The sequence below is a fragment of the Chanos chanos genome, chromosome 4 (assembly GCF_902362185.1).
Source record: "Chanos chanos chromosome 4, fChaCha1.1, whole genome shotgun sequence".
NCBI lineage: Eukaryota > Metazoa > Chordata > Actinopteri > Gonorynchiformes > Chanidae > Chanos > Chanos chanos.
In genome coordinates this window covers 22,226,578-22,243,582 of record NC_044498.1, presented here as the reverse complement: position 1 = coordinate 22,243,582, position 17,005 = coordinate 22,226,578, and the positions used below count along the sequence as shown (strand labels likewise).

Below are 17,005 nucleotides of genomic sequence, written 5' to 3'. Positions count from 1 at the left end.
GAGCTGTGTAATGCTAACACAAAAGCCTGATGTAGCCCTTTCACAGGCATGACACTGGTGCCATCCTGACACTATCATTCTGGTGAAGTCATAGCGAGGGAAAAGGTGTGACTTGCCAGAAACAATAGGTGATAAATAAAAAAAAAAGAGAGAGAGAGAGAAAGATATCATCATGTTAGAATTGGCTTATTATAGTGCTTTCATTCAGTAAAGGACAAAACTTTTCATCCCTCCTCCCTTATGTTTCTTCCCTGTTTATTGTTCTTTAAACAGCTCCTTCTGTCAGAAAAAAAAGAGCCGCTCTATTTTAAGCTGGCCGGTACCATACTTTCTAAATGAGTAGACACATGTATTTTTACCTGAGGCTAATGGCACTCTAGCAGTTATCACCTGTTTTGAGAATGTACTGTTGCTCTTCATATTTGTAAAACATACAGTATACAACATATGTCAACAGTAAAAAGGGAGTGCAAAGGGCCAGGAATTCCCCGTTTTTCCCAAACACTACCTCGCTGGAGCTCTTTTGAAGACAGACGTCACACGTAACCGTTTTTTTTTTTTCCCCTTTTTTTTTTAATGTGCTACAGCACAACAGTAAAATCAAACCTTCTTTCTAAATCAAATGTCAGCCTCTGAAGCATTCTGGCCTTTGTGCAGTGAAAGAGCTGATACGGTTTACTGCAGAGAAACAGCCGCTGCGCAAAAACGCTGAATCTGTTGACAGCTCATATTGTCTTTTTTCATAACCCATAATGACCATTAATAAATGCACAAACCAAAAATCGTTTGGAAATGATGAGGGAAGCGGAACTGACTTTGCATAGCGAGGCACAGTGATGTCTGGGAGCAGGCATTTTTATCCTCGTGTTATATGACCCCGGTTCAGCAGCCACTGTTATTCTTTCATTTAGGGGAGTGGTATTTATTTTTGGATTACTGAGATGAAACATTTTTTCGTGTTAGCATTCTTGATGGGGTTCCCTCTTTTATGACTGCTATGGTACCTTGACCTCTGCCCTGACTCCACCAGACTTCAGTCCCCACCCTTACACTACCATTGCTAAGACTACTGTAGAACTACAAGGAGAAGACTCAGAGAGGGGAATGTCCATGGAGCGACCAGTAGTTTCAGAGTAGGATGGATTCACAAACTGATAGAACTAAATGAGATAAAATTCTCTCGAAAGAGTGTGAAGACGTGTAAGAAAATGTCCCTGGTTCTGATGGAAATAGGGGAGATTATAGATTTGACATTGACATTTGACATTGGTCATTAGTGGCTATCCAAAATGTTGAATGCCATGTACAGTGTCCAAATGTCTTATGAAACATATGTTGAAGGTATTACCAATACCATGGAGTGTAAACACACTAATTTTAGGTGCCATAACAAGGACACATGCAGACTTTTTGTATATCTGATAATAGTTTGCTGCAGTTTAATGTAACAGGAGAAAAACAAGTAAATAATTTAGTTCCAGTTATGTTGCCTTTATTACCTGGGATTCACATTCTACTGCTATTAGGATAATCATCTACATTTACATTACATTTATTCATTTGGCAGATGCTTTTGTCAGAATCAAAGCATTCCACTGTTACAGTCAAAGCATTCCACTTTAGAAGAGCCGACTATCATATAAGGGCTACAGAGCTCGGTCTCAGTAAGTGACTAGATACAAGTATAAGGTAGTTGTAGGAATTAAAAGAGAAATCTACAGTTAAGCAGCGATTGAAGCAGTGCTAATATCAGAGGAGTTACGGCAAGTGCACGTGAGGGGCTACTGCCCAAAATTGGGGGTTGCAGCGGTGCTAATAATCAGGAATGCTACAAACAATAATCCCCATATCTATTATGATTTAATCAGTGATCAACAAATCAGGTCTGGTACAAACAATAATCACTACGAGCCAAATGCTTGCACAGCTGGACCATGCCTTTGTGAACAGTGCTTACTCAAGCATGAGGTTAACACAGTCATTAACACAGTCATTTACGAAACCTGACATTGACATAAATGTACTAATGTAATAACCATGCATATCATATCCAACTATACAGGTCTGTCGTCGCTAACAACTGCAGATTTATGAAGTTTTATGCAATTATGAGTTTGATGAAGATTTCTATAACATTTCCTAATATTGTGAATATTGTTTAACCCTGATGCGTCATTATGCATGCTGCTGCTGATGAAGTCACATCCTGAGACTTTCAACGGTCTGTCTTTCAATGGTGACTGATCTCTGTTAGGTAGTCGTAATTTGGAGCTAGGGCGAGGTACCTCTGTGTGCTTTGGAGCTTAATAGGATTTTCCACCTGAAAATTTGATTATTATTGTTCTTTGGTGAAGCTTGTAAAAGAAAAATATATCAATAAAAACTTACAAAGAGGTACAGCCCATAAAAAAAAACAACAAAAAGAACCACTGCCATCACCCAGAGGGTTGAAGTGTACCTCATACTGATGACAAACTGGTGGTCACTGAACCAAACACTCAACTCATCAAGCCCTAACAAGTCTCTAAGAAGGGTATACTCACTGGAAACTGCATGGAACTGTAACCTGTCACTCAAACCTGGGACCATCAGTTCCGGGTAAATATATTATGAGATCTCAGTTTTTCTCACATTAACTCCACCTACGAGTGGGGATCTGTGGGACTGGAGAGGATATTTTTTACATCTTGTCCCCACTTGTTGATATATCACTGAAACAACACCCCGACCTCCTAACGAACAGTGTGAGAATGGATCCACCCACTGATTCCCAGGGGAGGACACGCCCACAAAGGCTACCTTGAACGTATCAGGATCCATGGCTCCTTCATGCAAATTAATCATGTTTGTTATCATCATGTGACACTGTGTTAACAAGCTGAATATGCTTTGTGTTCATGGGGACTACAATGGAAGTCACCCATGTTCCAGAGTATGTACAAGACAGAGGTGTTAATGCCTCCTGCAAACTGACCCCTAAAACAATACATGAGAAAATGAAACAATTCATTCTTGCATGCCAAACAAACAAACAAACTAACTAACACAGACAGACAGACAGACAGACAGACAGACAGACAGATAGATAGATAGATAGATAGATAGATAGATAGATAGATAGACTGCCTGACACAAATGCCCACTTGTGAAACAATATTCACACTCTCTCTGTTGAGTTGGCTATGCCAGCATTTCCACTGTGTTGATCATTGATGATTGTGCTGAAAGAGTTCTTAGAAGGTCATTAGCTGTAACACATGATGAGAGAAGCCAATGTGCAGTGTTACTGACTCAGTGGTTTGTCTGATACCTTCACACCAGCCAATTCAATCAGATGATGAGTATAAAGAGGAGATAATAGCCTAAATCCACAATCATCAATGGGCACGATGAGGCACACATTACACCTTTGAAGTGATAATAAACTCATGGGAGAGAGAGCGAAAGAAATTTCAACTTGAAGATCAGTAGCCAGAGTTAAATAATTGCTCTGAAGGGCTGCATTTACATGGGCAGTTCATTCACTCATGTGTGCAAATCAATCTGAGATAAGGAAATCCACTTGCTGATTGCTCTCACAGTTTCAAAGTGCCTATTATCTGAAGAGATATGCCATGAGTAATTCACTGATTTTTACACAAGCATCACAAAGGATTTTTAACGCCGAGCATTCTGATGGTAAGAAAACTGTACAGATTGATTTTGGATCAGGTTCAAGATTACTCAAGGGGTGAAAAGTGGGTTATATTCTAGGCTTTACAAAGGTTTTAGTATATCTGACTGTGAAGGAATTTTCATACTATACAATAGTGCTGTTGCCTTATTTCTACTTGTTGACATTATTTTCTGTATTTCTGTCATATGCTATCTTTATAAGAAGAACATGGCTCACATGCTGCACACCCAAAACTGGGACTGAGTCCTGTAAATATGACAGTTTGAGTGAGACTGCAGAACACTATTGCCTGAAGTTAAATTTGGAAACGTCATGGGTGAGACACCCTGTCTTGTGAGCAGACACTATTAATCAGATCGAGGTTTGATTGTAAACATGTTTGTAATTGCAGACACGAACAGATGTTTTTTTTTTCCCACTGCAGTGGAGCTCCTTTAACAAATGTGTTTATGGCCTGATGTTGGTTGCAGGGCAAATTAATTTTACCTACAGATCTCACTCTTTCTTCAGTCTGTATTTTTTCACTTCTGGTCAACTGTATTCATTCTGTATTTTGATAAAGAAATAAATGGCTGTGTGACTGATGCTAAGTTAATTTCTTGACCTTTGGAGATAGAGGAGGGTTCTTGGCTTGAAATAAGCTGGACTAACAGAAATTTCTAAGTGGAGACAGCATCCAAGTAGATGCAAAAGGAGGCATGAAAAAGCAGCTATAGATGTGGCCTTTGAGGATAAAAAAGTAGTAACACGCTGCATGTCTTCACCTAGCAGCTCTGTGCCAAATTTGTCCACACTAACTAGAGTTACAGGAGATAGAGTTGATTGATTGAATTTTCCAGTAGTGATTAACTGAGAAACCTGACCGAAAAGAGAATTTGCATCTGCCTAAGCATTAGAGTGTTGTATGTATGTACTATGTGTAGCGCCTAATGTTTTTGGTCTGTGTAATGTTTAAGCATATTTGAGAATTCACTGGTTCATCATCGTGGAGAAAATGGCAGTCTCTTAACAACTTGAGCATTGTTGGATGGTTACAGTAGTGGAGACCTCTGTGTGTGTACATGTATGAGTGTGCTTGTGTGTGTGTGTGTGTGTGGGTGTGGGTGTTTTCTCATTTCCAAGAAAAGATCCATAATCTTGGGAACTCGATGTTTTTGCATTATATACCTGTTGTCACAGTTAAGTTTGCTTGAACCAAAAACTGATTACAAAAAACACATGGGCTGTTATGAGAAAGTCACATCACTGTCACTGCCAAGCTGCCTCTGGCAGTAGCTCTAACTGCCGATGTGGATGACCAAGAAGAGGCTCTGCCCACAGAACAAGTGTATCTACTTTCTCTCAGGTGTGTGTCGGTTAATGACATGAGCGAAACTCCAAAACTCTGAAACTGGCATGATGCCAGAGCAGGCAGCAGTTAGTTTAGACGAAGCCATGGGAAATGGGGGCGGGAAAAGTGAGGAAACAAAGAGGTGAGTAACTGCACCTGAAACACAAGGCAAGGAGGAACACTTCACCCTCTCATGGGAACATTAACCTGTCAAGCCCGGCTTTCTATTGCTCAACATATGTCTAGTAGTATCAGGGCTTTCTGCTTGGCAGCCATCGATTAGAAAAGCAACCTATTATAAACAGTTACGTCTCAGATTTGTACCGTGACATGGAGTCATACACTTCATTTTACATACATGTGCTCATTATGGTCTTATGTTATAGTTCACTGAAATCAAACCACACGTGGGAGAAAATTAAATGAATGACTCAAAAAGAGCTGAAACCTTGAAATGTTGCTCTTATGACCTTAGCGTAGCTGTTTATCCTGATCTCTGGAAGCCATTTTATCATCAGACAGCACCAACACAACTTTTTGAGCAGTTTCATGATCAACCATAACAATTAGTGCCATCCATGTGAGAGCTCCACTAGAACCGAGGACATGATGTCACACGGTGACTCTTGTTTTGGATGTGAGTCATTGGTCCTTTTGGATTCGTAAAATTAACAACTTGTCTTTGATGCTGAGCTGAGACACAGAGTTAGTCACTTCTGTTGTGCAACAAATTCAGGATACAGAATCCTTTTCACACATCAACACATGCACTGCTCACAACTTGCATGAGAGATGAATCAGTGATTGTCCCTCTACCGTGAACACTGGCAATGACTCATTAAGTATGAGACTGAATCTGTCACGTCTTTCTTCCTAAGAACAACCAATATGCCATTAGTATCAGCAAAGTGAGGTAAGAGAAAACTCCTCTTGATGGACTCTTGTAAACATTTTGGACTTTGAAATTTGACGGTTCTGGTTTGGATTCTGCACAAGCATGTGTATGAATGCTTACATCACTTTTCTGGATTGTTTCAGAATAACATCTATCCCCACGATCCATCACTGACTCTTCAGTTAACTTCCCAGTTGGAACACAGTGGGGTAGAATTTCCATGTTCTCATATCTATAACAAAATAATCTTACATTAGCACTTTGGTGACCTAGCTTACACTCAGACTGTGACATTCACATGACAGTGCTGAGTGATATTCTGGAGCACACTCAGCTGAGGTCTTTTAAAAGTGAACTCACACAAAGCAAAGACCATCAGAAGTGTGAAGTGTTGGATTTCACAGTTAGGTTGTGTTTGACGTGATTTTAACACAATAACCAAGACTACACAGAGAGCCCCCGCCACTTTACACCCTAGCCTGAGAGGACGCTGGGATGTTTACAGGATCGTTCGGTTGGGGCACTCCTGTGGTTTGAGAAGTGTATTCAGGTCTGAGAAAGACAAGAATGGCACCAGCCTATCTGCACTAGCAATCTTGTCAGCAGAACAATGTCTGTGGCTGTGCAATGTGATTGCAAGTTAAAGAAAAGATTTTTCAAGCTGTTAATCTATAAAGAAAGTGAAAAAAAGAGTATAATTGTTGAGCATTTCATTTATTATCAGGTCATGAAATACTGAAGAGCAAAGCAAACTGTTAACAAGTTTAAGTTTGACTGAATAAGGTGACCCAACCGTTAGTTCATATGAATAAAACTGAGTATAAATGATTGAAAAGGGTTATGTCCTCTTTACCCAAGGCACTTAAAAACAATAAAAAAACACAACTGTTAAAAAACAAACAGCATTTTAAAAATCTTCCACAAGAAGCATATTACAAGCAGTGTTCTTAGGCTTCACTCCATAGTGTAAAGTGTGTGTTTCTCAATGGCTGTGTCTGTTTCCCTTTCTTCACTTTTCAAATGCATATTAACAAATGTTGGTGGACAAACAGTTAGGGATGAAGTACCAAAATAAACCCCTGAAAACTTGATAGAAATCAGTTTGCATCAGATGCCATGTCTCTAGCATAGGGGCCTTAAACACATCAACCCTAGCTTACTATAATCTGCCTCTTAAATGAAACTCTCAAAACATCTTTCAAGACAATACTAAGGCTAAAGACCAGAGCTGGGATTTAGTTCAAATTAAATTCAGTTAGTTCAGAGACGGAAAAGAAATTCTGTGCTTAAAACTGACAATCACCTATTGTCTTCCTTGAATATATTCCCATCCATGCATTATATTTAAATTCATTTCCTGAGATGACTGATCTACAAAAGAACTAACTCCACCACTGTCAGAGCTATGTTTAGCTGAGCAAACCAACAGTTGGCTTAACATGTTCACATGCGGATTTAAATCAAGCACCTTCACACTGCGGTGACTTGAGTTAGAACTCCCGCATATGAAAGGTCCTGTCTGACAAAGAGTCACGGAAAACAAAGAGAAAGGACTAGCAACCATTCTCTTCCCCACTCTCTCCTGACGGACACCTACTTGAGTGTAAAACACAGCTTTGAATGGGCTACCATGCAGTTGATGCAAAGTTGCTCCATTTACATCAATGCTTCTTCCAAGCATTAAGGGAATTAGGTTGGATATTTGATTTCTTGCTGTTTTGCCTGATAATGGTCGGCTAACACCTGTCCTCCTCATTTAGGCACATATAGGGTGACTATTTTGGAGTGCCATTTGAGATGCCTATTTTCACAAAGCCAATATAATTGATCTGGGGACCAGAACTTCCCAAATATCTACTTGAGAACCCCCACCCATTTTACATATTGCACTCTTTGCCTACAAGCAACCAATACCACTACCAGCATTTCTCACTCTACTGAGTAAGGACTGGCAATCAGTTGACATTACGAACTGGGAGTACTAGAGCTTGAATAAAACAAATGTGTGGATCTATAGGTTCCCAAGAAGTGATTTGGCAAAACACTGTCCTTAATGCCAGTACCCTCAGGCTTATCCCTCAGAAAACACACACACAGCCTGAACAACACTACCACACTCCTTCCTGGAATTACAGGAGCTTCCACAGTTCATTTAACTCTGCAATGGATTTAGCATCCATAATAAATTAATAAATTACAAATTAAAAAAAAAAAAAGAGTTCTCAGTTTAGACCCATGGGGTCAGACAAAGCAGAAAAACTTCTTCCAGCTGCATTTGGAGAAGGCCTTGGTACGCCTGTCCGAAAGTCTCAGCTTTTTGGCCTTCCTGGCTTTGTGTTTAATGGCTGCAAATATGGCGGCATCAAAAGCCTCCTTTAAGTTTTTCTGGGTGAGGGCCGAGCACTCTATGTATTCTAAAGCTCGGATCTTCTCGGCCAGACTTCTTGCCTGGGAGCTGCAGACAGGCTTGACCTTGTAACGGTCCAAGTTTATGAGCACGTTGACATCTAACAGGAGGTCTGACTGGGTGCCAACCAGGATAATGGGCGAGGATGGGTTACATCTGCGGATTTCAGGGATCCATTTCTTGCTAATGTTCTGGAATGACGTAGGGTTGACCACACTGAAGCAGAGGATGAACACATCTATGTGGGCATAGGAAAGTGAGCGGAAGCCATCAAATTCTTCCTGCAGTGCCAAGGAGAGAATAAGTCAGAACAAGGATTATGAGAACATGTTTAAAGATGCTGTGAAACACACTCAAGGTTTAAGTCCTGATTATGTTATTGTTAATGTATCCACATCAACACATTTATGCGCCACTGTGGCCATGAATTTCATACTACCATTGGCCCACAAGGCTCTCTTTTCTTTTATGTTAATACATAAAAACCGTAGGGACAAAATTGCTTCAAAAAGTGACGGGGATACGTTTTTTCTAATTACGCAGCGAACTCCGCCATATTACATTCCAGAAATTAACGATAAAAATCAGTGTTTCAGGCTGGTTTGAAACGAATTCTGTATTATATCAGCACAGGGCTTCTGTATTGAAAATATAAATGAGCTCCGTGCTTTGCTTATGAACATTAAGAGTCATCACATTACGATGTGGCAGGGGAAGCTAATTTGTTTAAGACTCATTTGTTCGATTTGAAGACGAGTCTTACCTGTCCAGCAGTGTCCATAAGCTGAATTCGCACAGGTGCCCCATCAACTTGGACCTGTCCTGAATTAAAGGTAAAATGAAACCAATTAACAATCCCATTCATGCTTTCCACTACTCTTACCGCAATTTAACATTCTAACCGGGCTATCCTATATTGCTCTTTAGTTTATGAGAATTTCAATCTTTTTAAAAGGTCAAACGACACCGAAACTCTACATACCCGTGAATACGTCAAATGCAGTTTGTTTATAATCCGTGGGATATCCATTTGTAGTGTAACTGACAATCATGCTTGTCTTCCCTACAGCACCATCTCCCACTAACATACAAGTGATTGCAGGCTCCAGTACTTCGTCCTGATCTAGACAGACAGACGGAACTCTCGATTCTTGGCAAAAATATTCCATTTGAGGTGGCATGTCCAACTTATTAAATCCGGAAAATCAAAGCCCACAAAATCTCCTTTGACTCCAAAGCCAAAAAAATAGGACACAAAATCTCAAATGTTTTGCGGAGAGCGACGGTTCTACCATTACCCAACTCGATACAATGTTTACTGCCCACTCAGTGAAACTTGTCCCTGACTTCGGAATCAACTTCGGCTTTAGGAAGGTTTACTTTGCATGAACACTCCCCCTGACAACTACGCGGCGTGGGTAGTCCGCCCAAGATATTTAAATAATACTAATTTACCTACAGAGAGTCGTTTGCCAAGAACGAAACGAACATTTACCATTTTCCCTTGTTATACAGCACAGTCGAATTTATGCTGCATGAAAGTGCATGAAACTCTAACATCACATCGCCAAGCTTTTAAGATTTCAGCTCCAAATATGGCTCAAACAGATTTAACACGGCTCAAACTGATTTAAATCCATAATTTGTGGCTCATTCACGGGGATGGTTTGATGTGATTATGTTCAAAAGGATGAAGAAAATTATATTACCACCAGGTTGTACAAAAGAAAACGCCCGAGTAAAACAGAATAAGGTTAAAATAAACATAATTATTTTGAGGTCAGCAAACTGTCGTAGTCACGCTGCATGTCACCTAATACAGGCAAGTGACCAACAGTGTTTTGTTTGTGTATATGTGAAGTACGAACGGTTCGTTTGGACTTTATTTACTATACAGCGGTTTTAAGACAATTAAACTGACATATGCTCATAAAATAGCCTGGGTACTATTATTGCAAAATTACATTAGATACATAGCGCATTCTGCTGGTTAGGGAGAAGAACAGCTATAGTTCCTTTTCAGAGTCACATGATATGTGTTGATCACCTGACTTCAACTACTTTAGTAGCTGCATGGATTGCTGTCTACGATACGTACGGTCTGCAAGAACTTTGGTAGTGATTTCTGCGTTTCATGCAGTATTTTTATTTTAACCTTTTAGACCTCATATATTTCAAAGCGGGGGCTTTCTGACCTACAAGACCATAGGGGGCGAATGAAAACTAGAGCAGTCACAGCCAACCAAGGCCGTTAGCAGGCTGCGTTGTTAACATTTCTCCGTGCTGAGACATGTAAACGCAGTATCTGTATTTTAAGGAAGTTCCAAAGATTCTTTACCATTTTGATTCATTAGCGTCGCGCGTGAAATGGCATCTATTCTTGATGAATACGAAGACTCTCAGAATGTCCGTCGCAGTGCTCAGCCGCATAGCCGCCTGTCTGCTGCTAACATCGGGATAACTCACTCAGGTAAGCAAAATCTCCTCCATGGGGCCTACATTTCCACACTGTCAAGATGCTGTTGTATTAAAAAGTAATGCTACGAAAACACTTGGAGATGTGCTGTGTTATGATATTGCCTCCAATAACACAGCTGGTGGTTAGTGGTGGCGATGTAGAAAATGACAGTAGTTGTCTGTGATTTGAAGGATTCGTGAATGTAAGACTGGAAGAAGAAAAACCAATATTCAACAAGCAACGGATCGATTTCTCTCCGCCTGAAAAGATCAACCACCTTGCCGTGTGCAACAATCAGTTATGTATGAGTCTGGGGAGAGACACAATCCTGAGGTAAATCTCGATCTTTACACGAGTGTCCTAAGATGACAGCAACACTGAATCAGTTATTAACTTGATTTGTTACGTGATGTAAATTATCAACTCGTCGGATTATGTGCATACATTTAGTTTGTGGTCTGTAAGAGATGTATTTGTGTTTACAAACTCGTTAGAGTGGCTCAAATAGACTTTACTGGCTTCTGTTCAAATAATGATAAAGAGCAAGATAATTATTTGATTAAGTAACTGAACTTCATTAACTTTTTTTGATCTCGGTTCAAGGCAGCCTCATGTCCATAGTAGAAACATCAGAATATCAGAACCGAATAATATTGGAGATGTTCCATGTGTGACACTGTATGTGTTTTAGGATTGATCTTGGAAAACCTGATCAGCCAAACCAAATAGAATTGGGACGGAAAGATGATAGCAGAGTATACAAACTATTCCTAGACCCTACAGGTAATTAATGTCAATCTTTACTTTTTTCTGAAAGCTTGAAAATATAACGGGATGTTTTGTGAGTTTATTACTGGCATTATCACAAAATTTTATGATGTGTGTGTTAGGTTTTGGAACAGGTGAACATGGATCTTTTTACTGTCAACTCAGCACAGAGTACTATTCACGTGGCTTTTTAAATAAAATACTGAAGCAACAACACCAAAAAAGACATTGTAACAATAGTATTATAATCACAAAAAATAGATAAGTGTGAAGTAGTTCATTAGTTATAGCAATGACATACGCACTTATTCTTCAACACATGTGTATGTGTTTATAACAGAGTGTAGAATGCTTGTCATGTCTAAAGTCTAAAGAGGTAGAATCTCGTGAGGGTGTGGAAATAAAAATTTTTGGGGGGCAAATTCTGTGAAGAATTCAGTTCTAGTTTTCAGATATTGATTTGATCTTCCAACGATCCTCTTATGTTGTGTTATTATCCACTGTCCTTTCCGCTCAGTAAATAACTGACTAGCCTAAACAATTTATGATAAATGTCATGGGTACTGTAGATCAAGAGACGTCTTGGTTAACGAACACTGCATTTGTCCTATAGCCAAATTCACCTGAATACACGTGGTCTCAGTACAGCAGAATAGAAGCCGAATAAAAGCGTAAGATTAACTTTGGCTTACTTTCTTGCAGGATCTCACCTTGTGATTAGTCTCACCACAAATGAATGTGTCTACCTGAACCGGAACACGCAAAAGGTGCGAACCCTTTCTCGATGGAGAGGTCATCTAATAGAGAGCATTGGCTGGAACAAGATGCTTGGCAATGAGACCAACACAGGTCCCATTCTGGTTGGTACTAGCCAAGGCATCATCTTCGAGGCAGAGATCTCTGCCTCAGAGGGTACTCTGTTCAACACCAACCCAGATCAGTACTTAAAGCAGGTTCACTCTTTGGAGGAGGATGGCAGACAGGCCCCAGTGTGTTGCCTTGAAGTGGAACGTGGGATAGAAAACAAGTATTTCATCATTGCCACCACACGCAAGCGTCTCTTCCAGTTTGTGGGAAGAGTGCCAGAGGGCTCTGAGCAACAGGGGTTCAGCTCCATCTTTGCCCAGAACCAAGATCTCCTCCCCAGTTTCCAGGAGTTCCCTGTTAATATGGGTTACAGTGAAATCACTTTCTACACCTCCAAACTCCGTTCATCCCCCAAAGCTTTTGCTTGGATGATGGGCAATGGTGTACTGTATGGCCAGCTAGACTATGTTCGACCTGATTCTCTCCTCAGTGATGTTCAGGTGTGGGAATACACACAAGACATCGATATCAGCAATGCCTTCTCTAAACCGATCTCTATTGTTCTCACCCAGTTCCATTTCCTCCTCCTTCTCCCTGACCGTGTGAAGGCGATTTGCACTTTGAATGGGCAGGTGGTCTATGAAGACATATTCCCAGATAAATTTGGTTCCCTGAAAAGGATGATTAAAGACCCAATCGGTGGGCTAGTGTGGATCTACACTGAGAAGGCTGTGTTTCGTTACCACATCCAGAGGGAGTCAAAGGATGTCTGGCAGATATACATGAGCATGAACAAGTTTGATTTGGCTAAGGAGTATTGCAAGGATCGGCCGGAGTGCACAGATATGGTGCTGGCTAAGGAGGCGGAACACTGCTTTCAGAATAAACGTTACCTGGAGAGCGCAAAGTGCTACGCCCTCACACAGAACTATTTTGAGGAGATAGCCCTCAAATTCATTGAGGCAAAGCAAGAAGAGGCCCTTAAGGAGTTCCTGCTGAAGAAACTGAACAACCTGAAGACAAACGAGAAAACTCAGATCACACTGCTGGTCACTTGGCTGACCGAGCTCTACCTGAACCGACTGGGTCTGTTGGAAACAGATGACAGCAAGAACAGCCTCTTCCAGGAAACCCGTAAGGAGTTCCGGCAATTCCTCAACACCTCCAAGCACAAGGAATGTTTTTACAACAACCGCAGCACTATCTACGACCTGTTGGCAAGCCATGGCAACGTGGATGATATGGTATACTTTTCTGTCATTATGCAGGACTATGAAAGGGTCATCTCTCATTACTGCCAACACGATGACTATGGTGCAGCCTTGGATGTGCTCTCCAAGCACTGTGATGAAAAACTTTTTTATAAGTTCTCCCCTGTCCTAATGCAGCACATTCCAAAGAAAGTAGTAGATGCTTGGATTCAGATGGGGAATCGCCTGGATCCCAAGAAGCTCATCCCTGCCCTTGTGAACTACAGTCAGATGGGCAGCACACAGCAGATCGATGAGACCATTCGTTATATGGAATTCTGTGTTTACCGGCTAGAAGTGAAGGAGGAGGCTATCCACAATTACTTACTTTCCCTTTATGCTAAGCACAGGGAAGAATCCTTGCTTCCGTATTTAGAGATGGCTGGCACACATGCTTCAGAAATCAACTATGACCTTAAATATGCTTTACGTCTTTGCGCTGAACATGGGGACCTCCGGGCGTGCGTCCATATTTATAGGATCATGGAACTATATGAGGAGGCTGTGGATCTGGCTTTACAGGTATTTATATAACACACAATGAATCAGTATAGGGAAGTTTTATACGATTTGTACAGTTCAATATGAATTCAGTTTGCATTCAGTTGCATTTGCGCTTTCTTCTAAATCAACCACTTTTCAACAAACTTTGGTGTTTTTTGGTTAATATAATATATCATATGTGGACTACTCATGCGTCTAGATGAGTGTTGCAATGTTTTGGTTTTTTTTTTTGTATCCTTAAGTTAAAATGCAGGTTGAGCAACTGATTGTTTTTTGTTTTTGCCTGTGTAGGTAGATGTTGATTTAGCCAAATCCTGTGCGGACCTCCCAGAGGATGATGAGGAGCTGAGGAAGAAGCTGTGGCTGAAAATCGCCCGCCATGTGGTTCAGGAAGAGAAAGACGTAAAGAAGGCCATGAACTGTCTATCCAGCTGCAACCTGCTCAAGATTGGTGACATTCTGCCTTTCTTTCCTGACTTTGTCACCATCGACCACTTCAAAGAGGCCATCTGTAGTTCCCTGGAGGATTACAACCAGCACATCAATGAGCTGAAGCAGGAAATGGAGGAGGCCACAGAGAGTGCCAAACGTATCCGCGAGGACATTCAGGAGATGAGAAACAAATACGGGGTAGTGGAGTCTCAGGAGAAGTGCGCCACCTGTGACTTCCCTTTACTAAACCGTCCCTTCTATCTGTTTTTGTGCGGGCACATGTTCCATTATGACTGTCTCTTGCAAGAGGTCACCCCTCACCTCTCTGCGTACAAGCAGCCGAAGCTGGAGGAGCTTCAGAAGAAACTTGCTGCTACTACCCAGACCACCAAGTCCCGACACCAACTCAAAGAAGAGGACACGGTCAGTTTGGGCAAGGGCCAGGGTAGTCGCGAGCAGATTAAGTCTGACATTGATGACATCATTGCCAGCGAGTGTGTGTACTGTGGAGAGCTTATGATCAAATCCATTGACAAGCCTTTCATCGACCCACAGAAGTTTGAGGAAGAGAAATCCAGTTGGCTTTGAGTGACAGCTCATGCAGAAGAGAGCATGTCCCTGGTCTTTGAAATGGACAATATGTGTAAGACAGGGAAGGCTGTGTCTCTTCAGCATGGTATAGTGGAGCTCAGGATCCAACCACGTATGCCACTAGAATAATTCGATACTTAAGTTCCCATCATTATTGCAAGCATATTATTACCGGCAAACTTTCCTGCTCATACAGTGAACATGGAATGTTAATCGTTTTCTCTTTCAGTGCTTTATTTATTAGCTTTGATCTAGGTGTCTGTCTGAATTTACTCTTAATCAATGACTGGATGTTATCATCTCAGCCAGCACTCACAGGAACGTTGCTGTGAGTGTAGCTGTTAACATTTGTGCACTAATGATGTCCACTGTGTTTCTAATTCTCTCCGTAATGTATCATCAAAGGTCCCATTGAAATACTGCTTTGTTGTATTTATATCCCAGAAAATCCACCCTAAGTTTAAATATGCCAGTTTGTTTTGTAATGTATGCAACAAAATCATTAAATTGCTATCCCTCTCTTTGACCTGTTATGATGTAGTTATTATTTGTAAGTTTTAGTCTATCAAAATGTGTGTTGAATGACAGAGTGTATGTTTAAATGCTCGATGGAGACCAGCCAGTCCAGAGTATGCGACATTGTCAGAGAAAAGATTAGCTTCCTTAGTTGTTGTTGTTGTTGTTGATTTTAACCTTAATAACGTAGCCCCCTGTTAATATGCTATGACCTAAACATAACATTTAGTATTTCCTCTGCAGGACATATTCATTTCATTGTATTTGAGCTGGTGTCATGTGCATGTGTTGCTACATATATTGGTTTGAATTACAAGGTGTATAACATTTATTAGATATCAATTCGAACGAAAAAGTGAAGAATCCACAATGTAATCGCAACTGGGAATAATAATGATGCAAGTTACCACATTTATATAAATTTAGAGCATTCATTACAAATAATATTACACTTTAATCAGGCAATTCTTCCGGAAATACCTGGTCACGCGATATTTTGTCTAAGACTTTCCGTTGACAATACGTTACTTTGAGTTCGGAAATCTTCGGAATTTTCAGACCTTTCCAATTGAATTCAGAACGCTCAAGCAGTAACCGTGCAAAACGTTATAGACTCCCTAAAATTGAATTGATATTATTCATTTTATGATTGTAAGATGCTATGTTTTAAATTTATTGCAGAGTATTCGACAAGGCTGATCTAAATTCTTTTCGAGATCTTTGCAGGTTCTCTTTAATTGATTGTTTTGCCTGTTCCCCACTCTGTCCTCGCCATGGCGCCGTGTCCCTGCTCTCTCAGTTACTGAAAGTGGCCGCCTCTCTGCTACTGCCGACTCTATGCTCACAGTCTCACTCGTTACCGAGAACCGCCATTTTGGAGACAGAGAGCTACGAGTCGACAGCAACAGAGACAGACTGAAAAAGGGGGACACGGGGGACAAGGTGAGCAAGTATTTATAAGAGGAACATGGTGGGGGAGCAATGGGGGAAGATGGCCGGGAGGGAGAAAGATTTAGAATGCGGGAATCGGAGAACTGGCCTCCTTGACTCCCACAGCGCAAAGACATGCGGGTATACAGAGTCTGTGCTAAATTGCCAGCGTTGTTGCTAGAAGGCTAAAGCCCCCAGATATGAAAATTATGTTTCTCGGTTACTAAACTCATTTGTCCGAGTGGAGGTGGTCTTAAAGAGACAGACATAACTCAACTAAATTATTCAAATACTGTAGTTCAAATCTAACTTACCTAGGCTGCAGGGTAAATAAAGATAAAACGATTAAGGTGAACAAGCTAGCTAACAGCTAACTGTTTAAACAAAACAGTGACATGACAGTTACAGCAAAATGCCAAAGCCCTTGAAATTACCTAGATG

The 17,005-nt window shown here is 40.8% G+C and overlaps 2 protein-coding genes across 2 annotated transcripts; one reads left to right on the top strand and one right to left on the bottom strand.

The window, feature by feature from the left end:
* Positions 1-8,142: 8,142 nt before the first annotated feature.
* Positions 8,143-9,498, bottom strand: rhov (ras homolog family member V). Its single transcript, XM_030772673.1, has 3 exons — positions 9,291-9,498; positions 9,072-9,130; positions 8,143-8,589 (listed from the first exon to the last, which is right to left on the bottom strand). The coding sequence occupies exons 1-3, from the start codon at positions 9,487-9,489 to the stop codon at positions 8,143-8,145; spliced, it is 705 nt and encodes a 234-aa protein (XP_030628533.1). The 5' UTR covers positions 9,490-9,498.
* Positions 9,499-10,675: 1,177 nt separating this feature from the next.
* Positions 10,676-15,588, top strand: vps18 (VPS18 core subunit of CORVET and HOPS complexes). The gene is made up of 5 exons (XM_030771373.1): positions 10,676-10,778; positions 10,958-11,099; positions 11,458-11,549; positions 12,237-14,113; positions 14,387-15,588. The coding sequence occupies exons 1-5, from the start codon at positions 10,676-10,678 to the stop codon at positions 15,113-15,115; spliced, it is 2,943 nt and encodes a 980-aa protein (XP_030627233.1). The 3' UTR covers positions 15,116-15,588.
* The last annotated feature ends 1,417 nt before the right edge of the window (positions 15,589-17,005 follow it).